Source organism: Oreochromis aureus, linkage group 19 (assembly GCF_013358895.1).
Source record: "Oreochromis aureus strain Israel breed Guangdong linkage group 19, ZZ_aureus, whole genome shotgun sequence".
NCBI classification, from domain to species: domain Eukaryota; kingdom Metazoa; phylum Chordata; class Actinopteri; order Cichliformes; family Cichlidae; genus Oreochromis; species Oreochromis aureus.
Window position 1 is genome coordinate 24844086 of NC_052960.1, and position 25891 is coordinate 24869976.

At 40.5% G+C, this 25891-nt stretch overlaps 2 protein-coding genes across 3 annotated transcripts; both read left to right on the forward strand.

The window, feature by feature from the left end:
• Window positions 1-2281: 2281 nt before the first annotated feature.
• LOC120435025 (tumor necrosis factor alpha-induced protein 2-like) lies at window positions 2282-12871 on the forward strand. Of its 2 annotated transcripts, none has more exons than XM_039603762.1 (12): window positions 2282-2410; window positions 7092-7325; window positions 7589-8222; window positions 8476-8587; window positions 8795-8917; window positions 9568-9662; window positions 9778-9870; window positions 9975-10101; window positions 10198-10317; window positions 10412-10567; window positions 11384-11505; window positions 12240-12871. In XM_039603762.1, exons 1-12 carry the CDS (start codon window positions 2350-2352, stop codon window positions 12388-12390), a joined length of 2028 nt encoding a protein of 675 aa, XP_039459696.1. In that variant the 5' UTR covers window positions 2282-2349; the 3' UTR covers window positions 12391-12871. The 2 variants fall into 2 exon arrangements, with proteins under 2 accessions (XP_039459696.1, XP_039459697.1); XM_039603763.1 differs by lacking the exon at window positions 2282-2410 and adding an exon at window positions 6477-6549.
• A 1618-nt stretch (window positions 12872-14489) lies between these two features.
• On the forward strand, window positions 14490-25867 carry LOC120434848 (tumor necrosis factor alpha-induced protein 2-like). Its single transcript, XM_039603317.1, has 12 exons — window positions 14490-14592; window positions 18814-19047; window positions 19307-19952; window positions 20152-20263; window positions 20471-20593; window positions 21906-22000; window positions 22116-22208; window positions 22313-22439; window positions 22536-22655; window positions 22750-22905; window positions 24383-24504; window positions 25234-25867. The coding sequence occupies exons 2-12, from the start codon at window positions 18867-18869 to the stop codon at window positions 25382-25384; spliced, it is 1926 nt and encodes a 641-aa protein (XP_039459251.1). The 5' UTR covers window positions 14490-14592; window positions 18814-18866; the 3' UTR covers window positions 25385-25867.
• The last annotated feature ends 24 nt before the right edge of the window (window positions 25868-25891 follow it).

Here is a 25891-nt window from a genome sequence, read left to right on the forward strand (position 1 = left end):
TTTGTCTGTTATTGTGTAAATACTTACGCTATTGTGTGCTCCACACACATGGAGAGATGCCAAACTGCCTTTCACTGTTCTTGTATCAGTGACAATAAAAAGCTATTCTATTCTATTCTATTCTATTCTATATATTTTATAAAGTATGAGTGCAGAAAACCAGGTAACTCTGCAGGATTCACATGTTTACTTGCAGTCCAAATGACTGCGTAAAAATGCATATTTTTAAATAAGCAATTACTTCTGTTGACCTTCATTGTCAAGTTCTTCTTTCCTTTAAGACCTTTTGCATCCATAAGATTTAACACATAAAAAGCAAATCTTAGTTATTGATATGAAGACAAGGCTTTTGTGCTATCCTAAAAAAAAGTGTAAATATGGTCTCAGATTGTGTTTTCTTCTTCAGAATGCAAAATGAGTGGAAATTACAGGTATGCGTATCATGGTTTCTGTGTTTTTCCTGGCTGTGCTTGGACAAGAACACCTTTGACCTCCTCTAGTCACAACCTCCCAGCATTAATAACTGCAGACATCTAGTAAATGCAGCAGCAGATGAATAATAATGGGGCTATTTCCTGTAAAGTCTCCCTTTTCTTATAGCAGGGCCATAGTTCCACTCTTTCTGGCTTTGGTAATTGCGGTGTCTGCCAGTTCCTGTTTCACCAGCTGGTTTCCTCCATCACAGAACTTAGCAGACAACAGTTCTAATACTTTCACTTTTTGCAAAGACTATTTTGTATTAACCCTGTGGTTACATGTCAGGTTGCACCAATGTCTTGTGACATTGTGGGAAAGACTTTAAAATTAAGATATTATGAGCAAAAAACATGAAAATGCTTCCTCTTTTGGAAACAGGAGAGACAAAAAGCTTGTTTTACAGCATCCCAATTTATGATCTTCATGTATTCAAGTTAAAGGCCCCTACAATTATATTTAAAAAAAAAAAGAGGGGGGGGGGGGAATAAAAGTACAGGATCATGAATATACTAGAGCAAAAATTTCTTTATTTTAAATTTGGTTTGGTTAAAGTCTAAAATGGATTCCCTGTATTTTATTTCAGGAAACAATCTCAGATCAAAAGACCAGCAGATTTCTTCAAAATTTTATTTTCTCCAGTGGCTTAACTTTGTTGGCAATTTAAACATTTATATTTCCATCACGTTTGGCAAACTCCACTTTCAGTTCTAGCTCAGAGTTAAATGGTAGGATAAATTTCTAATTTATTATCCCCAAACAGGTTGAAAGCCTGTTTTTGAAACCAGAGAAGCACAAATTGAGTGTGTAATCTTTTTAAAAGCTCAAGTAGAGTTTGAAATAGGAAGCTGACTGATAGGGGGTGCTACAGTCTATATGTGCATGAGACACAGAGAGATATCAACATCAGATTATAATCAGTTAAGATTTTGGGTTTTAAGGGAATCTAAACTTTACATCCAGCTATGAGTGTTTTCTAAACTTTCAAATGAAAGAATCACAGAAACCTGTGAAAAGAAAAGAAAAATGGCAAATGGCGAACAGTTTCTTGTGGGTACTATTGGTAGTAGCAAGGGTACTATTCATCCTCTCTTTATTTTATGTATGAATGGCCATAGGGCCATACAACTTTTCCTGCTTTTATGATGAAGACAAGCTGAAAAACCTGTAAAGATATACTTAAATGTATGACTTCCTTCACATTTTTCAAAGCAGTCCAGGGTGCCCATTTGGAGTTTTGGTTTTGTTCCTTAGCCTCAGAGCACTCACACATTATTATCTGTGACTTAGTTGCAGTTTTTAACAGAGCTTAAATGTCTTTCTTAGCCCTGAAATAAATGTATTGCTACTTACTTCTTTTGTTAACAATATCAGTACGTTTACGTCACATGCATGTAAGCTAAGCGCTGTTTGGAAGATACCTCACATTTTTTGTGGCAAATAATAGAAAACAGAGTTAAATCTGTTCAGGCCTGACACTTCTGTTTTTCTTAAGGAAGTGAAAATATTCTTTATGTTCCTCCTTTTGCCTAGATGTTTTATGAACAGTAGTTGTACAAAAGCAAGTATTATGTGTGCAAAATATATATATGTGGAATTAAGTTATTAAGCTCCTGAGTGAACGTGAGATTTTGCCTCTTGAACACATCTCACCCACTATGAGGTTTTACAGTTTCACTCTCATATCATAGGTGCAAACTCAGAGGAAGCCCACATAGGTGAAAAAACAGTAAACGGAGCAGCGTTTCTCACTGTGTGACTTCACCAACATCCTCACATCAAATGGTATTTGCGTACTTATTTGCATCTCATCCTCGACTCACTTGAGTTGATCTGCTGCTGAGACACGGCTGTTAGTTGCTGCATTAAGGAAAAATGTGTTCGACATTTCCCCGCTGCTTCCCCCGCAGATCCTGCAGATCTTACAGAGTGAACGGTAAGAAAAACTGTTACTGTATCACAGCAGGAGATTTAACTTATAGGCAGTAAAAACCACACAGGTCAAATGTGGCTGACACTTTTAACTGACAAAAATGTTACTATAAAAATCAGTTGAAGTCATTTAAATTGCAAAAGAGACACTTTGAATGTGTCTCAATTGCCATTGCAATTTTATATGAAATCATAGAGGGCCTTGAAGGGGAAGAACAATTGCCTCAGATCTGAAAAAACACCAGAGCAAGAAAACAAAACTTGTTTTGACCTTTTGTGCCTCACTTTAGTGGTTAGCGCTCTACAGCAACAAGCGCCTCGTAGTCGGCTGGGGCCTTCATGTGGAGCGTTTGCATGTTCTTCCTGCATCTGCGTGGATTTCCTTCCAAAGTGTACGAGTGTGAGCTTGTCGTTCTCTTTTTGTTAGTCCAATAATTACATCTCCCAGATCGGGATAAAGAAAGAAAGGCATCTTAAATGGACTGGTGTTTATATAGCGCAACAGAACACGGAGCTAAAAGGTTTAGAGGAGCCTACGCAGGGGTTTGTGCGTGTATGTGTTGTTGTCATTTCTCCATCTAGACATCATAATACTTAAAGCCTTCAGGGCGCTTGTGAAGTAGTCAGACTCAAACGTCAAGGAAGGTGGTAGGGAAGCAGACTATGCAGACATTTCAAATTTTCAAAGGTGAGCAATTTATTTACAGTGAACTTAATTTAATGTAACTTAACAAAACTTCCCCCAAATAAACTCTATTAACAAAACACAACATAACATGGCTCTGGTAACACAGCTCACCTCTCCTCTCCTGCATCTGGTAGAGACTGGCTTTAAATAGGGCCATCAATTTCCCTCCAATTGCCCAGCCAGTACCACTCACTCAAACTGAGGGATCTAAAACTCTACACAGATGATTTAAAAACACAAAACCTCTTCACACTTCTAATACGCACATTTACACAACTAAATGGCAGTATTAACAAAAAGAAAAACATTCAACAAATTCCTTTAAACCTTAACACAAACAAAAGGAAGCATCTCTATGGAAAAAGAAACCCCTCCACTTGTTTGACCTGCTGATGTCATGTTTGACATCATCAGGTTTTTAAAATGATGAAATGCCAGGCGGGCGTTTCCCCACACCTGACCCTCATGAAGACTGAAAAGACAAACAAAGTAAGTATGAACAAATGACTTAATCTGTAACATAATAAAATATAAAGAAACATAACTAAGTATTTGTCTTAATTTGCAGAATGTTTGATTTGCCGGCAACAGAACGCTTACACAAACAAACCCGGGATAGTGAGTGAAGCAATGTTACTTGACAAATAGCAAATCATAGCAAATACATAGAAACAGAATAATGTGTACAATGTGCAAAAAAAAGCTAAACACATATGGGACAAATGAGAGCATTGCAACTGCTCCTCCACTTTGTCACAGCGCTGCATTAAACAATACATATTATTATAGGGGGTGGCTACAAACACATTCTCCCTCTTGGGCATCCTCAAAGCTTTTATCTCTTCCTCTCAGCTTTCAGCTTCCTGTCTGATCCTGCCTTGCTCCAACTCATCTCCTGGCACCTCCTCCACAATGCTGAGTAAAATCCTTTCTGCCCGACCAAGCTGTTGTTCCTTTTAATTTGAACAGAAAGTCTGTTTACTCTGTTTACCCAACCGCCACTAATGTGGCATCAACAAAGAGGCAACTGTGTCCTTTTGACAGGACTGTAGGATAGGACTGTAGAAATGGTGTTTGATGCCAAAGTCTCAGTCATGAAAACACTAACACTTTATTTTTGTATTTTTTGTCTTAAATTAAATGGTGACATTTAGCTGGTCTATGTTCCTACTCTCACTAATGGCCAAGAGCTCTTGGTAGTGACCAAAAACATGAGACTGTGGATACAAATGCTGGAAATAACCTTTCTAAGAAGGGTAGGGGGACTGATAGGTTTGTAGCTTGAACCTATTCGCTGGAACGTTGAAGACAATGTAATTACACAGCAAGCAAGACACGAAGTAGGCGAAGTTCTTTATGTTTCACGTGCACGGGAGAGAACTGAACAAACGCCGTTCCTTCGCTTGACCCCAGTTGCTCTCGTCCACTCTCCTGTAACACTGCTCTTTTATTGTGGTTACATGAATATGCATAGGTTCATTAACATATGACATCTTACATAGGTATGCATGTGAACAAAGAATACCTTGTGTGTGTGTGTGTGTGTGTGTGTGTGTGTGTGTGTGTGTGTGTGTGTGTGTGTGTGTGTGTGTGTGTGTGTGTGTATCTGTGTATCTGTGTGTGGGGGGTCAAACTGTGACCCCAGGATGACTCCCCAGAGCCGTCCATCTAAACAAAAGGTACTTAGACTAAAACAGTTTATCCTACCATAAAACAATAAGACAAAGTACGACCTCTCCCAGGCTCCTAAAATGTGGGTGTGAAAGTAGGGGAGCTCTGGAATGCACACAAAGCCTTTTACAGCCTACTAAAGATCACACATCCTATCACTACACAATTGATTATACACTTCTAAGCATATATGATTAAATATTTCTAAGCATAAATGACAATCACAATACAAAACCTAACAGGGACTTTCACTTAGAGATAGGCTGAGAATCTCAATCATTCGGAGGGACTCAGAACTGCTGCTCCTCCACATGGAAAGGGGCCAGTTGTTTGGATATATGACTAGGGTGCCTCCTAGGTGAGAGCTTTCAAGTATATCCAGCTGGGATAAGGCCCTCAGGCAGACCCCCATCACACTGGAGAGATTCCACTGGATGGCCCGGGAACAGCTCAGTGCCCTGTACTGGAAGAGCTAGGGAGAGAGAGATCTGGGTGTTTCTGTGTAGACTGCAGCCCTCTGTAACCCAGGCCTGGATAAATGTTTGTTTGACTTAGTAAAAGATGCTGTGTGTATCCACACAGCAGCAGAAAGGTCAAAGTGGATGTCAATCGTTTAAAAGATGCAATGTAAACACCAGAAAGAACAATATGAAACCAAAGTAAGGAAGTAAGTCGTACTGGACCTTTTCTGTATTAAAACAGAATAACTGATCTAAAGAGTCGCTCACATATATAAATAAACCTTTTATAATTAACTGATACCCAAACCAAGTTAAAGCATCATTTACTTTTGTGACCCTGACTCCATCAGTGTGTTATTCTGAATGCTGCTGTAACAACAGACAATTGCAAGGATACATCATCTGGCAGAAAGAAAAATCATTTTAATACTTGTTCAGATATGTTTTCAACAATTTTATTTCATTTGCTTTTATGTTTGTCTGTCATAACAGTCAGCTCAATGTTTCACTGAGCCACCAAACAAAAACAACAGTCTTTATTTGTCAGTGCCATCCAAAACGTACTACACACTTCGACTTTCTGAAATCCAACCAATCTGGTTAAGTGTGGTGGTCTGGGTTGAGGTTTGGCAGTATTAGTTGTCATGGTTCTGTGTTTTTACTTTCACAAAGTCACAAACTTCCACCTTTAGCTTATTTAGGAGTCTAACAAATAAGTGATTCATACTGATTATAATATCTTTCCTTTTAAAATCAAACAAAAAAACACTGACGGTCTATTTAATACTCATCAGTGTTTAATGAAGTGGATGCCGCTAAAGCTCTGATGGCTCCAACTTCTGAAATGACTAAACATGAACACAACATCACCTTTTTACACTTTTTATGGCCATCAGTTTTGGTTGGTTACAAAATAAACACTAAAAAACATAACATTCTAGTGAGCTTTTAGTGTTGTTGTGCAATTGCCCTGCTAATGGCATAAAAATAAAAGTACAGGATCATGAAAGTTTAAAAGAAAGTATGAAAGACTGTACAACATTTCCTAACAGTCAACGAAGTCCCTGTTAAGAGAAGTTGGTCCAGAAACCACATAAGAAAAATGCGGATGCGCTAAAAACGGCACTACTTTCCGTGTGTGTGTGTGTGCGCACATGTATGTGTGTGTAACTGTGTGCTTTGGAAGGGGAGGGATTGCATGTGTGGCTCTGTGGGTCTCTCTGAAATTTCCCTACATCGTCTGAGCAGGAGGAGCTTGTGTCGTTAGACATAAAAGCTCACAGTAGCTGCAGTTACTTTCAAAGCAGTGACTGTGAAGCTTATGTGAGTAGAATTTGAAAGACTTCATAGATATATATATATCTATAATGTGGATAGTTTGTTTGGCCACAGAAATACTTTTTACAGACTTACTTTGGCGTATTGTTGTAATTAGATTGGATGAGGTTTCGTGTTTTTTCTGATTTCAGTAGTTTTCTTTGTTGTGTTAGGGCTGATGTTGTTTATGTCTCATTTTCAAATGTGTTGTTCTGTAAAAAGTGTTTTTTCATCTTCTTTCCTGCATGAAACATGACAGTTTTTTTGTTTTTGTGTTTTTTTTATCATGTAGTTAAGTTACTGTGCTGGTGATAATTGTGGGATTTATAAAGCAGAAATCTCGGATAGCAGATTTTCAATTGTTCTTTTTGTAATTTTATTGGAATTCAAAGCAATTCAGTGTATTTATTTATTGATTATTATTTATTATGACAATGTACATATTGCAGATTTATGGTTTACTCTGTTTTTAATTTCATGGTCATGCTGTACACAAGGCTAAAATGTTTATTTTATGCCAATCATATAATATATCATTTTTATTGCAGATTTGTCAGCACCTTTCTTGGCTTGTTGGTCACGTTTTACGACCTGGAGAAGAATGCGGACCCAGTCGGGTTCATCCACAACAGCCACATCCAACAGTTCCCCTGAACAAACTTTAAGAGCTGGAGGAAAATGGTTTAAAAAGTTCTGGCGAAGCCCCACAGCTCAAACCAACAACAACGGTTCTTCCACTACTGATGGACACCAATCACCTACTGAAGAAGAGAAGCCAGTTGGTGAGTGACATACATCCATCTGTTATTAGCTATTTCCTGTTAAACCTCTGTATTTCAACTAAATTGTGTTTTGTGTGGCATATTAAAAAAAGAAAAGGAAATTGATGTTACGGTTGTTCCACAAAATAGTGTTGATGTGTAAAAAAAACCCACCTCTATTACAGAAATAACTTTCTCCATTTCTTCCAGAAATGTTAAATACTTGATTTTAGGAGAAATGTGAACTGTTTGAAAAATGATTGATCTTTGTTTTCGTCCACCAGTGAATCCTACTTTTGAGGAATGCCTTGAAGGACAATACCTGTTTGAAGCAGCTCAACTGTTGATAGACAGGGAGAAACATCTGTTTGGAGAGATAACCGAGACTGATGCAATTAAAGATCACGAGGAAGCAGTAAAAAAGCTTGCTGCAGACCAGAAAGCCCTTGAAAAGCGTATAGAGCAGACCGTGCAGCAGAGTCTTTCTCTCAGCAGTGAGGAAGAGGTGTCTGCTTTGATATCTGCAGTGAAAGCCATCAACCTTGAGGAAGAGCAGGACCAGCTGTGGAAACAAAGACGAGCCTGGAGGCCCAAGAAGTGGAAGGAGCACCATGACAAAGTGCTCCATGAATTAGTGTATAGTCGTTTGGAGAACCCATCGAGCCCCACTGGTGACCAGGTGAACCAGTCCTCGATCCAGGCAGACATCCAGTCCATGGGCAGGCAGCTGAAGGAGGACCTGCAGTGGGTGGTGGAGGTGGTGAAGAACTGCTACCCACCAGAGATGGACATCTGTAACTTTTATGCAAGACAGTACCATCAAACTTTCAGCGCAAGACTCAAAAAGATTGCAGACTTTGTTCTGGATGACAAGGACTGCAGTTTCCTCCTGCGATGGGTGAAGGAGTTTTATCCAGGGTAAGCCACCAGTTCAATTATTGTTTGAAGTAGCATCTTTCTGTGCCGAAACATGATGATGTCTGTCAGTGTGAGGTCCTTCACTGATCCTTGAAGAATAAATACCTGAACAATTACAGATAGTGAGTAATAATACAAATGTAACGGCTAATTTCTTGTTTTCTTAATGAGCAAAATAAAATGTCACTTTTGTAGACTAAACACAACGTGGAGTGTTTATAGAAACTTATGTGTTATCTGCTCTGTGTACCAGAATCCTTGAAAAACCTGAGCTGGCCAGTAATATCAATACTGAAGAGCTGGGAAACCTGCTTCCTGACGAGTTACTGAAATCTCTGGAGGAGCAGTACCTCAGCAAACAACAGGTAACACAGTGTGTCTAAGGCGTGTATCCAGTTAATCAGTATGGACATTGCAGGGCTTAAAATGAGATTTACAAGTCCAGCATCAAAGAGTTACTGGTTTTATCTTTTTGAGCATAATATTGTAGATGTAATTGTTACTGTCAGTAATTAAATCTTTACACGTGAAAGCAGTTTAAAAGTGGCAGCTGTGTGTTGTTGTGTGTTTAGAGCGACCTGATGATTTTTATTGGCCGAGTATTGGATGAAGCGAAGAAAGAGTGGGATCAAGGAAAGGAGCCGACAAGAGATGATGGTTGCTACGTCAGTCCTGTGGCCTATGATGTCATCCAGGTAGAGTTGCTGCAACAACTTGATATTAAAAAGGCTGAAATCGATACTTTTATGAAAATGTATTAATACAAAGTGAAAGGTGTCACTTGTCGTGGCCAACTTCAAGGATCCTTATAGTGAGTCATGGGTTCGTTGACTTCTAATTGTTGACCGTTACTGACCATGATTAGAGGCTTTGAATAAATTGCTATGTCAGAACTGTGCAATAAAATTATTGTGGTGAAGCAATGACGTAACATTGTTTTGATCATAGGAGAACAAAATGTACAGAATGAAATTTATTCTGGTTTTCACTTTAGAACTTTCCAAAGAAGTGCCGACAAATATTTTCCAGCCTGCTGCACATATTAACCAAACTGAAAAAGACTTTGAGAAACTTTGAGAAAAAGATTAACAAACAAAGAAAGGACCATCATTTTTTGTTTCAGTCATTTATAAAAACTCATTTACTGTCAGATCAGAGTCACAGTTTCAAACCCTCCCACTGTTCTGTAGCTTAATCACTTGGGTTAGTCACTAACATTGTAAAGCACTGGGTTTGGTTCCTGGTGTTAGTTTAACTGGATCTGAAAATGATGGAAGTGCATTGCTGTGTAAAGTGCTTTTAGTACTTAAAACTGCCACTGATTTGTCAATCCATTTGTCTTCAGTTTATCAACGGCATCGTGACATCAGCACATATAACTGTAAGAGACCCGCACAAGGCCCAGAAAATAACATCCAACCTGACAGACTTCATGCAGAGGTAACAAGGCTTCACAAAGCTGTCTTTTAAATATTGTCATTTGAAAATACATTTTAGTTTTATGTTTGGGAAAAACAAGATAATAAAAGTGAAAACTGTTCTTAATCTTCTGCAGGTATAAAGAGTTTCATGAAGACATCATAAGACAGAACAAACCGCACAGCAAAGCTTTCATAAAGGCAAACCTCAGCTGTGTCAAACAGTTCAGGTATGTTTCTGATCCACTTAGATGGAGATAAAATTATAATTTTTACATCATAACAGGTGAATATTTCACTGTGAGCTGATGTGTCCTGTGTGGTCTGTCTAAAGGGACTTCCTTATCACAGAGAGCCATCTATTCCCAAAGAATGTGCGGGAAAACTGTTTGCGAGGTCTGACTGAGATGAAACAGTCTGCCCACACTTATTTATTAACCCCTGTGCACAAGATCCTCAAGGTAAGTTCTTTAAAACAGATTTAGAGGCAGTTTTTCTTAATTTTCCTTAACCTCTTTAGAGATCAACAACATGCCTTACATTTATTCCCCACACAGCCACACTACCAGAAGGTGGGAACCAGTGACTGGCTGAAGAAGAACACATTTGAGAAGCTGCTGAATAGCACTGAAGAAGAGCTTCAAGAACTTCAGGGTTTGACTCAATCCTGTCATCAGGTAGAAACATGACAGCGTGAAACTTTGCTATGAAGCCATTATTACCAACTTTTAAATCAATGGACTAAAATATGATCTTGTTACTTACATTCAGGAGCTGATTGGTCAGCTTCAGCAGGAAATGACAGTAGAATATGTCCGGAGGCTCCTGAAAGGAGAGGTCAAACTGAAGGACAAGGATCGTCAGCTGATGGCTTACATGACTGTGAAAGAAAATGCAGAGAGATTGCACAACCTGTTTGCCAGAATGGTGAGACTTACCTTCACTGCACACTTTAACTGAGACACAAATAAAATCAATCAAGCACAAACACTGATCAGCATAACATTGTTTGACAGGGTGAAACAACCTTAGTCACAAATTCAACTAACATCTCCAACAACATCTGTGTAACTGAAAGAATTTAAAATTCACATACATTTCCCAGTGTTAAATATCAACACTTCACCGAGTTTTTTGATTCCTCATAAGCATCTGATGGAAGACAACACACTGCTCAGTAGACCATTTTAACACTTTTATTACTTCTGGAAGGGAGATGCGTCCTGCATGACACTCTGCCACGAATCTCAAAATAACAGTGTGTGCGCTTAACAGTTTTATTAGAGGGTGTCCCACTATAGTCTAAACAACAGTATTACACAAGCATTCAGTAGTCACGTTGCATAGCGTGCCTATAGGTTATTGTCTATAAACTGTAAAACATCTTTTCTCAGCTCTGGTGATGCTGCAACCTTGCCATAATCCCTTCCAGTAAATTTCCACTGGCAGATGGTTCCCTGTTATCAATTTCTGCAGACAAGCGTGGGCGGGAGTCTCCTACATTTCTATCACTAAAGGGCACGTAGTCTAAGGCCTTTAATATCAGGGCTATATAGTTAATATAAAGCACAGCATTGAGGCACTTCAGATAATTTGATTTTCACATTTCACACCATTAGCTGGAAATTCCAGTCCAATAGCTCCTGAAGGAAAAACATCATTATTTCCAAAAACAGGAGCTATGTTAATTACAGTTTGGGGAAACTTGCAGACTAAACTGACATCACTGATTTGTCTTCACAGGGATCCAAACAAGACTGGTTAAAGGAAATCCTGACCAAGATTGCAGAAGTGCTAAAACTCCAAGATATTCCTGCCATACAGATGCAAATCATTTCACTGGGATCTGCTTATCCCGACCTCAGGTAACTTTTGAATTGACTCACACATTATTTACTTTAATACAAAAACATACAGAGTATAACTCACATAAAATGTAATGTGCTCTCATTTTTTGGGCCTGTTGTATCAACTGTAACATAAACATTGAGGACAGAACTATATCATGATAAGAGGTTTGTGAGACATTAGGTCAGGATAAACAATCATACTTTTCAGAGAGAGCTGAGGGGAAACAGGAAGCAGACTGAGCGAAACATCTTAATTGGTATCAGATATATCTTGTGAGCAGGATGAGCTACATTCATGGGAACTAACATGAGCTAAAAGTAGCTCCACCTATTGATACATTTCCAACAGAGGTGGGCTGAGACATTTTCCATCTCCCCTCTTCTCAGCAATTTAAAGAGGTGTAGTAAATGTGTTAATGACAGCTGTTAGTGTTTGCAGGAAGGATGTGTGTCAGGGGCAGAAAACTGGTTACAAAAGAAGACATAACATGGCAATGAAAAACAAGTCTTGATGGGATCAGTGAAGTTATAACTTCTGCTGTTATTCTTATGTTGAAAGTGAAATAAAACATTGCAGATTCTGTTTAGCTAAAAAAAAAAATGCTCAAACTCATTTCTTTATATTTTTTTATTTTCTATATCAAATGTGGCAGCTTTCACATGACAATCCTTTTTTCACAGTCTCTGACTTTACATAGAGAAAATCAGCACTTTTTTTTTTAACCCTTTCTTCTTTCTGTCACCAACAGTGAAAAACATGTTTCGGCTCTGCTCAAACTCAAGACAAACCTCTCCAAAGCCGACAGGAAAATCGTCAAAACCACTCTGTCGGACACACTGAAAGAGAGCCGTGCTGATCCTGGAACCCGGAGGTTTTTCTCCAAAGTTGAAGTGAGATGAGCCGCACATTTGCTTGTCAGAGTATCACTGACTGAGAGTTTGGTTGCACAGCAGCAATATTATTGTGTATTATATTGTGTTACAGTCTATCTCTGTAAAGACATACAGAGTGAATGCCATGGAAAAACCTTCAGATGTTACTTAGACTGAAATCCCTATTATACGCAGACTCTGTGATGGTGAATGCTTGCTGTAGTTACTGTATGTTACTGTATACATAAGCTAGATGTCACATTCATGCTGGTAATTTTTGTGCATTTCATGTAAAATGTATGTTTGTAAATAAGTATGCAAGTGTCTGTTTTTACACACAAACAGGTCAGTGTCATTCTATTATATGTCGTTTTGTTTAAAAACTACAATGATGTTAAAGTCTAGTTTTTTCATGCCATAAATACTATTACAGAGAATTATACATGTCTGATGTACATAAATAGATGTAAGTTCAAATTTTTTAATAAATGTGCAAAAACCAGCTCAATTTGTTTTCACTGTTTACTCTGTTTAGTAGATGATCCACATGTAAACTAACTGTAGGGTTTATAGCATGTGGAAAAAACAGCAATGGTACAGACAGGGAATGGAGTTATAGTTAATGTCTATAATAAGTATCAACGTATGTTAATTATAAAAATCATAAGAATGATAACTGCAGGTTACAAGTGAACATGATAGACGCTTGGCTACAAGATGAACAGCCACAAGGAGCATCACCCTCCATGGAGGAGGAGACTAGAAGCTAAAATCAAGGAGCACAGAGGGAAGTTAACCATTAATAGTTCAGAAATGGTTTCAAAAGACTTTCCCAACTAGTGTAAATCTACAATTCTCCTTTTTAGAAGTTCACTTGTTGAACTAGTAAGGAATCATCTACATCTGATATGTCTGAAAAATTACCTTGCATGAAAACCCCCATCACACTGGAGAGATTTTCCTGGATGGCCTGGGAACAGCTCAGTGCCCTGTACTGGAAGAGCTGGGGAGAGAGAGGTCTGGGTGTCTCGTGTAGACTGCTGCCCTCTGTAACCCAGGCCTGGATAAGTGTTAGTTTGACTTAGTAAAAGATATATCTGCAGTGTGTATCCACACAGCAGCAGAAAGGAGGTCAGTTATTTAAAGGATGCAACATAAGCACCAGAAAGCACAATATGAAACCAAAGTACGTGATGGCAAAGGTTTCTCTTGAATGTCAATAGTAGTCATACTTGATTTTTTCTGTATTAAAACACAATAAAACACAATAACCTGCAACACACTCAGTGAGCTTGATTTGAAGTGGGTTTAATAAACACATTACAATGTGGAAAGAAACGTCCCAGCCAAACACTAAGATCATTTCTGAAATTTGGGTGGTGTTGCTCATCTTCTATACCCACACAGACACTCTCAAACAAAGAGCATTCCACAGCACATCACATGTCCCTATACCTTCAGTCCAGCTCATCCTTGACCCCCGCCCACTCTAAGAAAAGTTATGATCACCCGTCACCTCCAGGATGTCTGCAGATATTCAAGTCTACAATGGGTCCACCGTGAAGGTGCAATAAAACTTGGGGCCTACCTGTGATAACATTCTACATGCATGCATACTATACTAAAGTGAGGAAGTGATATTACTGTTACTAATGTGATATGGTTACAGTATGTGATTAATACATCAGAAAAGAAATCTGCCACGACATGGTCTACTTAATGCTCATCACACGTTTAATGATGATGAATGCCGCTAAAGCTCCGATGGCTCCAAATTCTGAAATGACTAAACATGAACACAACATCACCATTTTACAGTTTTTATGGCCATCAGTTTTGGTTGGTAACAAAGTAAAAACTAAATGACCAAAAACATAACATTCTAGTGAGCTTTTAGTGTTGTTGCACAACTGACCTGACCATGAAAATAAAAGTACAGGATCATTGACGTTATAAAGAAAGTATGAAAGACTGCACAATATTTCCTAACAGTCTGTTTAGAGAAGTTGATCCAGAAGCCAAGATTGGTACTGTCCTAGCGCTAAAAACAGCACAGCTTTCTGTGTGTGTGCGTGACTGTGTGCTTTGGAAGGGGAGGGATTGCATGTGTGGCTCTGTGGGTCTCTCTAAAATTTCCCTACATCATCTGAGCAGGAGGAGCTTGTCCCATTCGACATAGAAGTTCACAGCAGCTGCAGTTACTTTCAAAGCAGTGACTGTGAAGCTTATGTGAGTAGAATCTGAAAGACTTTATATATATATTTAATGTGGATAGGTTGTTTGGCCACACAAATACTTTTTACAGACTTACTTTGGCGTGTGGTTGTAATTAGATTAGATGAGGTTTTGTGTTTTTTCTGATGTCAGTTTTCTTTGTTGTGTTATGGCTGATGTTGTTTATGTCTCATTTTTAAATGTTTTGATCTGTAAAAAGTGTTTTTTCGTCTTCTTTCCTGCACGAAACATGACAGTTTGTGTGTTATTTTGTTTTTTTATCATGTAGTTAAAATACTGTGATAATTGTGGGATTTGGGGTTTTTTGGGGGGTTTTTTGCAAGAAAGATGCCCAACGGATTTACTTTACCAAATGGACCATCCCAGCCTTGCCATAATGGTCTATTTGATTCACCTTTTATTGTTTATTTTATTTTATTTTCACTTGCTAAATACGGGACAGACTTGACTGGGAAAAGGAAAAGGGAGAAAGAAAGAGGGAAAGAAAAACAGCGGGGAAGAGGGACGGGGATAAAGGGCAAAAACCAACAAAATAAGCAGACAAAAAATACATATATCGATCAGCTGGATTAAATGTTGAGAAAGAAAAAAGAGAAAACAAGCAGAAGAAAAAAAAAGAGCAACATAATAAACAACATCACGATGATCTATGGGAATATAACAGTAAATACTAAATATTAAACATTATTGTGCAGCACGTAAGATTTACAGCGCACAGTGTGCTTTGAGGTAGGAGCCAAAAAGGGAGTAGTTTGTGTGTGTGAGCACCCGTGTGTACACCTGTGAGCATGAGTGCGCTTGTATTTAAAAGGTTCCTTCATGTAATGATCTGGTAGAGGGTGTGGGGGGGCCACAACCCCGTCCTCCAGGGCATGAAGCAGGTATAGAGGAGATCAAAACTCCAGACATCCAGAGGCCCCCAGAACACAAGAGACCAAGGAAGACCAACAGAGGGGCAGCCGCGTCACTATCCCAGAAAGAGCTGAGGAGAGCCCCAGATGAGGGGTCACTCAGCAGCCACGGAGCAGAAGCCAGGGGGGGTTTCAGTGACGTGCCCGTGAGCTCCGCTGGCCGCCAGCTGTGCCGGAGTGACCGAGCCCCAGGCCGAGAGGCTGAGGGCACCCCACCCCTAAAGTGGCCCGAGCGAGCCCCAGGCTCCAGGCCCTGACAAGCAGCCACGAAGGAGTGAGCCGGTGTGTACCTGGACGCCCACACCCGGACACAAAGAACCACCAACCCACCGATGTCTGAGGGCGTCTGCCACTGGCAGGGGAAGCGGTGGGGGGAGATAGGCCTCCATACCTTGGAGGTGGGAGATGTCCCCAGAGAGGTGGCGTCTGATACCCAACCTGACATACAGGCACACACAGATACAAACATCCATTCCCACCCTCATGCTCTCATATGCAATTACTCAACACTCAACCAATGTGGAGACAGACATAAATAGACACTGTACACACAATCACACTCCCCAAGCGTACTCTATACCCCAGGTCTAGGTACCCTTGCCCCTGGAGGGGGAAACTGCACCCAGACCCAGGTGGTGTTACCCTTTTCCCTGGGGTGGAGAGAAGCAGACTGCCCCGACTCCGTAGCAGCAGGGAGGCCCCACATTCCAGACCCCAATCGGACGGCCAACTCCTCCTCCTCCTAGCCCCCCCGCTCCAACAGGTCGCAGAGAACGGGGGGGTGTGAAGACTCCAAACCTCCCTCCGCCCGCTCATATGTAGTGTTGATGTATGTGTGTTCTAAGGTGCATTTAAAACCCAGGAGGGCATGGAGCTACCTGCCAGAGAGCAACAGGTAAGCGCGTAGCCCCTCCTGCTAGCCCTCAATGTCTACATGTATTTAAAATTGAGAGGTGGGCAACGACGCCAGGGGTGAGGTTGTACACCCTGATGGTCATCTAGATGCCGTATAACGTGCCCACCCCCAAGGTCCTATATGTATGTGTTATGAGAGTGTGAGTAATGTGAATGTCTAAGTTGTGGGATAAAACTGAGGCACGGGCAGCCAGAAGGGGACAGAGGGGGGGATGCCTCCCCTGCACCCTGGTGACACACCTTTACCCCAAGGCCCTGCATGTGTGGGTGATTGTGGTGGAGTGGGAAGAGGGAGGCAGCTGGAGATGGGGAGGGAAGGAAGGGAGGGGCAAGTGACCCCTCCCTGGGGCCAGCTCCTCCGCTGACCCCAGTAGGCACCCCCATACTCCGCAACCCGCCAGGGAAAGGGGGCCCAGGCCCATCCGGACCGGGGACCAGTTCAGCAGCGCCGCCTGGCCCCACAGAGCCCGGGACAGCCCACCTGACCCCACCACAGAGAAAACTACGCCCACCCCGTCATCCACTCATCTTCTAGACTACACAAGACAATAGATGCCCAGGCTGAGATCTTCCTCCACCTCTCCTATATCTCCCCCTCCTGCAGAGTGAGTTCCTGAAGAGAGGAGACCTCCTGCAAGATGTAACAGCCTCCCCCACCAGTTGAAGAGCCCCCCAGGTGGCTCGATGCACTGGCGGCACCCTGCGCCAGGGCTGGCCCCCATGCACCCACCCACCCACAACCCCGGCAACACACCAACCAGGACCCAAGCCCCTGAGGCCCGGCCAGGGCCCCGGCCCAGAGACGGAGCGCCCCCAGAACCCCACGCCCGTCCCGTACCCACCCAGGGGCAGCCAGGCTACCAGGTCAGTAACCCACGTCCGTAGGCACAGACCCTCCCCTAGCCCCGCTGCACACAGCCCTTAATAGGCCATGACCGCAACCTCGGGTTGAGCCCTCCAAGCAAGATGCTCCTGGGGAATCCCCCGATGCCCCAAGCCTGTCCCTACCCCCACACCAATCACAACAGCGAAGGTGGGACCCCCCACCCCCACTAGGAGCCCAGAGCAATTGATCTGTGGTATAAAGCAGAAATCTTGGATAGCTGATTTTAAATTGTTCTTTGTGTAATCTTATTGGAAATCAAAGCAATTCAATGCATTTTTTTATTGATAATTTAAAAAAAATAGCAATACATGTATTTAGGGATGGGTATCGTTTAGGTTTTATCCGATACCGGTGCCAAACTGGTACTTTTGAAACGGTGCCGGTGCTTAAACGGTGCTCAAACCGGTGCTTAAAGAATGGAGAACACAAAATTGGTCCAAAAACCTCTCATGTTCAGCTGTTTTTTTTGTAAAAAGATAACAATGTTAGCCTTTTCTGCAGCTATAGGGCATATATGGTATCACGATTGGCTGGAAGCAGTGCTTAAACAATGGAAAAACCACAAACTTTGTCCAAAAACCTCTCATGTTTAACTGTTTTCCACTTTTTCTTTGGTCATTTTAGCCTTTTTGGCCAGGGTGAAGGGAGTATCTGCCATCAAACAAGAAGACAGCCGCATGTAACTACGACGGTGTTTGCTAGTTCACCTTACATGCATTAATGTAATAATGTGGTTAGCGTACTCAACGTTAATTACACACGAACAACATGAAGCTACTCACGCAGAGGAGAACGGCTGCTGCTACCATCATCATCCGTCATCATTTCTGCTACGCTGACAGGGCTAGGGGCCAGGACTCTACTCTTCGGGATTTTGGGGGATGTTGCTAACTCCGGGTCCGATAACAGGCACCACACCCGCAGTAGATGTGCACGGTGTGAGGTCTCGCAGCAAACTATCAAACACGGCGCATTTCTCGGCTTTAAAACAAAAATGCTATGCGTCGCCGGGTGTTTCATCAGATTTGAGGTCACATATCACAGTATCAGCTTAAAGCACTTGTTGCAGGCTGCTGAGTTTGCATCTTTTGCTGTGAAGTACAGCCAGACTTTTGATCGCTTTGCCTTGGGCATTTTAATCTGTAGCTCTGCTCTAAAAGAACGTGACGCATTTCTGGCCCCGCTACTATCCTCGGAAACGTAAAATGATTGGCTAGAATTGGCTCAGGAAAAAAAGCACCAAAATAAAGCACCGAAATGTGCGCTGCTTTTCGGTCTGGTTACTACCGTTTATGTCAGAACCGGTCCCATCATGGCACCGGACACCGGTACCCATCCCTAGACGTATTGCTAATTCATGGTTTAATCTATTTTTTTTATTTCACAGTGATGCTGTGCATAAGGCTAAAATGTTTAGTTTATGGCAATTATATAAAAAATTTATATTAAGACAGAGAAAGTACTTCTTTTTTAATTACTAATTTTGTTTTTTTTTAATTGCAGATTTGTCAGCACCTTTCTTGGCTTGTTGGTCACGTTTTACGACCTGGAGAAGAATGCAGACCCAGTCGGGTTCATCCACAACAGCCACATCCAACAGTTCCCCTGAACAAACTTTAAGAGCTGGAGGAAAATGGCTTAAAAAGTTCTGGCGAAGCCCCACAGCTCAAACCAACAACAACGGTTCTTCCACTACTGATGGACACCAATCACCTAGTGAAGAAGAGAAGCCAGTTGGTGAGTGACATACATCCAGCTGTTATTAGCTATTTCCTGTTAACCCTCTGTATTTCAACTAAATTGTGTTTTGTGTGACATATTAAAGAAAAGAAAAGAAATTGATGTTACGGTTGTTTCACGAAATAGTGATGATGTGTAAAAAAACACCTCTATTACAGAAATAAGGTTCTCCATTTCTTCCAGAAATGTTAAATACCTTATTTTGGGAGAAATATGAACTGTTTCAAGATTGTTTATCTTTGTTTTCGTCCACCAGTGAATCCTACTTTTGAGGAATGCCTTGAAGGACAATACCTGTTCGAAGCCACTCAACTGTTGATAGACAGGGAGAAACATCTGTTTGGAGAGATAACCGAGGCTGATGCACTTAAAGCTCACGAGGAAGCAGTAAAAAAGCTTGCTGCAGACTATGAAGCACTTGAAATGCATATAAAGCAGACGGTGCAGCAGAGTCTTTCTCTCGGCCGTGAGGAAGAGGTGTCTGCTTTGGAATCTGCAGTGAAAGCCATCAAACTTGAGGAAGAGCAGGACCAGCTGTGGAGACAAAGATGCCGGACACCACGAGCCTGGAGGCCCAAGAAGTGGAAGGAGCACCATGACAAAGTGCTCCATGAATTAGTGTATAGTCGTTTGGAGAACCCATCAAGCCCCACTGGTAGCCAGGTGAACCAGTCCTCGATCCAGGCAGACATCCAGTCCATGGCCAGGCAGCTGAAGGAAGACATGGAGTTGGTGGTGGAGGTGGTGAAGAACTGCTACCCACCAGAGATGGACATCTGTAACTTTTATGCAAGACAGTACCATCAAACTTTCAGCGCAAGACTCAGAAAGATTGCAGACTTTGTTCTGGATGACAAGGACTGCAGTTTCCTCCTGCGATGGGTGAAGGAGTTTTATCCAGGGTAAGCCACCAGTTCAATTATTGTTTGAAGTAGCATCTTTCTGTGCCGAAACATGATGATGTCTGTCAGTGTGAGGACCTTGATTGTTTTTAGAAGAATAATAAAATAATAAAATTAGCAAAATAAATGACATTTTTGTAGACTAAACACAACTTGGGGTGTTTATAGAAACTCATGTGTTATCTGCTCTGTGTACCAGAATCCTTGAAAAACCTGAGCTGGCCAGTAATATCAATACTAAAGCGCTGGGAAACCTGCTTCCTGACGAGTTACTGAAACCTCTGGAGGAGCAGTACCTCAGCAAACAACAGGTAACACAGTGTGTCTAAGGCGTGTATCCAGTTAATCAGTATGGACATTGCAGGGCTTAAAGTGAGATGTGCAAGTCCAGCATCAAAGAGTTACTGGTTTTATCTTTTTGAGCATAATATTGTAGATGTAATTATTACTGTCAGTAATTAAATCTTTACACATGAAAGCAGTTTAAAAGTGGCAGCTGTGTGTTGTTGTGTGTTTAGAGCGACCTGATGATTTATATTGACCGAGTATTGGATGAAACGAAGAAAGAGTGGGATCAAGGAAAGGAGCCGACAAGAGATGATGGTTGCTACGTCAGTCCTGTGGCCTATGATGTCATCCAGGTAGAGTTGCTGCAACAACTTGATATTAAAAAGGCTGAAATCGATACTTTTATGAAAATGTATTAATACAAAGTGAAAGGTGTCACTTGTCGTGGCCAACTTCAAGGATCCTTATAGTGAGTCCTGCATTTGTTGACTTCTAATTGTTGACCATTACTGACCATGATGAGAGGCTTTGGATAAATTGCTATGTCAGAACCAGTGTTGGTCAAGTTACTTGAAAAAAGTAATCAGTAACTAATTACTGATTACTTCCCCCAAAAAGTAATCCTGTTACTGTACTGATTACTTATTTTCAAAAGTAATTAGTTACTTAGTTACTTTTTAAAAACACGATTTACTACCTGAATAGGTGATAAAGCGATAGATCTTTCAGCCCAATTCTACTTTTTCTGCATAATCTATTATACAACATGTAATCAAATGGAAAAGTCTCTTTTTAAAATTTGTTTTATTAGTTTTAATATTTTAACTTTATGCATCAAGCAAAAATTTAATTATATGCAACATTCTCTGACTGGAAGAAATTTGTTTAACATTTAAACCTATTTTCTGCACATTCCAGCACATAAAATAAAATATTTTTTTGTGTTTACACTCATTCTTTCAAATAGATGCAAGTAAAACACAGCAGAAAATAAATAAAATCAAAGACTCAGCGGTTCTGTTGCTCTATTTCCACCTGTAAAGCAGGACTGGGATAGGCGGAGGTTTGCCCTGGTGCAGGTGTGCCGCAGCGGTCAGTTGAAGAATCTGCGAGTTTCTCTGTGAATTTCACATTAAGTCGTAGCGCACTCGCTGCTTGCTTGGAAGTTTAGGGGTTTTTTTCGCTGTAAAAAGAAGTTTTCTTCCCACGCACAACGGACACTAATGTTTTTGTCACTTTTTATGGAATCAAACTCAAAGTAAGGTCAGTACTTCCACGCTTTAAACGCTGCACGCACTCGATATATTATCCATTGTTGATCTGCACACAGCTGTTGTCATGAACGTCGCACTCGCTTACAAAAACATTCTGGCAAAAAAATCACGGTTTTACTAACGCAGTAACGCAGCGTTCCTACGTGAAAGTAATGGTAATGTAATTACCGTTTTTGCAATAGTAATCCCTTACTTTACTCGTTACTTGAAAAAAGTAATCGGATTACAGTAACCATCTCTGGTCAGAACTGTGCAATAAAAATTGTTGTGGTGAAAAAATGACATAACATTGTTAGTTTAACTTGATCTGAAAATGATGGAAGTGCATTGTTGTGTAAAGTCGTTTGGGAACTTAAAACTGCCACTGATTTGCCAATCCATTTGTCTTCAGTTTATCAACGGCATCGTGACATCAGCACATATAACTGTAAGAGACCCGCACAAGGCCCAGAAAATAACATCCAACCTGACAGACTTCATGCAGAGGTAACAAGGCTTCACAAGGCTGTCTTTTAAATATTGTCATTTGAAAATACATTTTAGTTTTATGTTTGGGAAAAACAAGATAATAAAAGTGAAAGCTGTTCTTAATCTTCTGCAGGTATAAAGAGTTTCATGAAGACATCATAAGACAGAACAAACCGCACAGCAAAGCTTTCATAAAGGCAAACCTCAGCTGTGTCAAACAGTTCAGGTATGTTTCTGATCCACTTAGATGGAGATAAAATTATAATTTTTACATCATAACAGGTGAATATTTCACTGTGAGCTGATGTGTCCTGTGTGGTCTGTCTAAAGGGACTTCCTTATCACAGAGAGCCATCTATTCCCAAAGAATGTGCGGGAAAACTGTTTGCGAGGTCTGACTGAGATGAAACAGTCTGCCCACACTTATTTATTAACCCCTGTGCACAAGATCCTCAAGGTAAGTTCTTTAAAACAGATTTAGAGGCAGTTTTTCTTAATTTCAGCTATCCTCTTTAGAGATCAACAACATGCCTTACATTTGTTCCCCACACAGCCACACTACAAGAAAGTGGGAACCAGTGACTGGCTGAAGAAGAACACATTTGAGAAGCTGCTGAATAGCACTGAAGAAGAGCTTCGAGAACTTCAGGGTTTGACTCAATCCTGTCATCAGGTAGAAACATGACAGCGTGAAACTTTGCTATGAAGCCATTATTACCAGCTTTTAAATCAATGGACTAAAATATGATCTTGTTACTTACATTCAGGAGCTGATTGGTCAGCTTCAGCAGGAAATGACAGTAGAATATGTCCGGAGGCTCCTGAAAGGAGAGGTCAAACTGAAGGACAAGGATCGTCAGCTGATGGCTTACATGACTGTGAAAGAAAATGCAGAGAGATTGCACAACCTGTTTGCCAGAATGGTGAGACTTACCTTCACTGCACACTTTAACTGAGACACAAATAAAATCAGTCAAGCACAAACACTGATCAGCATAACATTGTTTGACAGGGTGAAACAACCTTAGTCACAAATTCAAATAACATCTCCAACATCTGTGTAACTGAAAGAATTTAAAATTCACATACATTTCCCAGTGTTAAATATCAACACTTCACCGAGTTTTTTGATTCCTCATAAGCATCTGATGGAAGACAACACACTGCTCAGTAGACCATTTTAACACTTTTATTACTTCTGGAAGGGAGATGCGTCCTGCATGACACTCTGCCACGAATCTCAAAATAACGATGTGTGCTTAACAGTTTTATTAGAGGGTGTCCCAGTATAGTCTAAACAACAGTATTACACAAGCATTCAGTAGTCACGTTGCATAGCGTGCCTATAGGTTATTGTCTATAAATGTCACGGTTCTGGGTCAGTTTCGACCCAGTATTTTGAGTTCCTTATGTTTTGGTTTATTTTGCATCTTGGAGTGTTTTGGGGTTGTCTGGTGTTTTTGATTATTTGGGATATATTATATTACTGTGATTCTGGTTTAGGGGTTTTGTTCGCAGGTTTTATGTTCTCATGTTTTGTGTGGGTTTAGTTCCATGTGTCTCTCAGTGTCGAGTCAGCGTCTTTGTGTAGTGTTGTTGTTTCCTGTTTTAGTGTGAAGGTCTGCGTCTCATGTGAGTGTGTTCAGTTTTACCTCTGTCTCGTCTTGTTAATTACTTCCAGCTGTGTCCACCACCTGTGTGTAATCTCCCTGTGTTTCTGTGTGTATTTAAGTCACGTCTTTAGTCATTGTAGTTGCTGGTCCGTCTGTGTATCCACCATGTCTCATCCGTGTGTTTCCCTGCTGCCAACCGTCATCTGTTTTCTGCTAGCTGTTATTCGTGTTCAGGTTTGTGTTCTTGTTCAGGGTCAGTAGTTTAGTTATCCCAGTATAGTTTAGTTCTCTGTTTACCATTTTGTCCATCTCTTTTGTTGTGTTTAATAAACCACCCTCACACCTTTACAAGTGCCTGCGTTTGGATCCTCCTTTAATTCCCACACGGCTCATCTCACTCGCCGTGACAGTAAACTGTAAAACATCTTTTCTCAGCTCTGGTGAGGCTGCAACCTTGCCATAATCCCTTCCAGTAAATCCCCATTGGCAGATGGTTCCCTGTTATCAATTTCTGCAGACAAGCGTGGGCGGGAGTCTCCTACATTTCTATCACTAAAGGACACGTACAATACTACACTATATGATTATATGACACTTTAGTTAATATAAAGCACAGCATTGAGGCACATCAGATAATTTGATTTTCACATTTCACACCATTAGCTGGAAATTCCAGTCCAATAGCTCCTGAAGGAAAAACATCATTATTTCCAAAAACAGGAGCTATGTTAATTACAGTTTGGGGAAACTTGCAGACTAAACTGACGTCACTGATTTGTCTTCACAGGGATCCAAACAAGACTGGTTAAAGGAAATCCTGACCAAGATTGCAGAAGTGCTAAAACTCCAAGATATTTCTGCCATACGGATGCAAATCTTTTCACTGGGATCTGCTTATCCCGACCTCAGGTAACTTTTGAATTGACTCAGACATTATTTACTTTAATACAAAAACATACAGAGTATAACTCACACAAATGTAATGTGCTCTCATTTTTTGGGCCTGTTGTATCAACTGTAACATGAACATTGAGGACAGAACTATATCATGATAAGAGCTTTGTGAGACATTAGGTCAGGATAAACAATCGTACTTTTCAGAGAGAGTTGAGGGAAAACAGGAAGCAGACTGAGCGAAACATCTCAGTTGGTTTCAGATGTTTCTGGTGAGCAGGATGAGCTACATTCATGGGAACTAACATGAGCTAAAAGTAGCTGCACCTATTGATACATTTCCAACAGAGGTGGGCTGAGACATTTTCCATCTCCCCTCTTCTCAGCAATTTAAATAGGTGTAGTAAATGTGTTAATGACAGCTGTTAGTGTTTGCAGGAAGGATGTGTGTCAGGGGCAGAAAACTGGTTACAAAAAAAGACATAACATGGCAATGAAAAACAAGTCTTGATGGGATCAGTGAAGTTATAACTTCTGCTGTTATTCTTATGTTGAAAGTGAAATAAAACATTGCAGATTATATTTAGCTAAAAAAAAATGCTCAAACTCATTTCTTTATATTTTTTTCTTTTCTATATCAAATGTGGCAGCTTTCACATGACAATCCTTTTTTCACAGTCTCTGACTTTACATAGAGAAAATCATCACTTTTTTTTAACCCTTTCTTCTTTCTGTCACCAACAGTGAAAAACATGTTTCGGCTCTGCTCAAACTCAAGACAAACCTCTCCAAAGCCGACAGGAAAATCGTCAAAACCACTCTGTCGGACACACTGAAAGAGAGCCGTGCTGATCCTGGAACCCGGAGGTTTTTCTCCAAAGTTGAAGTGAGATGAGCCGCACATTTGCTTGTCAGAGTATCACTGACTGAGAGTTTGGTTGCACAGCAGCAATATTATTGTGTATTATATTGTGTTACAGTCTCTCTGTAAAGACATACAGAGTGAATGCCATGGAAAAACCTTCAGATGTTACTTAGACTGAAATCCCTATTATACGCAGACTCTGTGATGGTGAATGCTTGCTGTAGTTACTGTATGTTACTGTATACATAAGCTAGATGTCACATTCATGCTGGTAATTTTTGTGCATTTCATGTAAAATGTATGTTTGTAAATAAGTATGCAAGTGTGTGTTTTTACACACTTACAAACAGGTCAGTGTCATTCTATTATATGTCGTTTTGTTTAAAAACTACAATGGTGTTAAAGTCTAGTTTTTTCATGCCATAAATACTATTACAGAGAATTATACATGTCTGATGTACATAAATAGATGTAAGTTCAGTTTTTTTAATAAATGTGCAAAAACCAGCTCAATTTGTTTTTACTGTTTACTCTGTT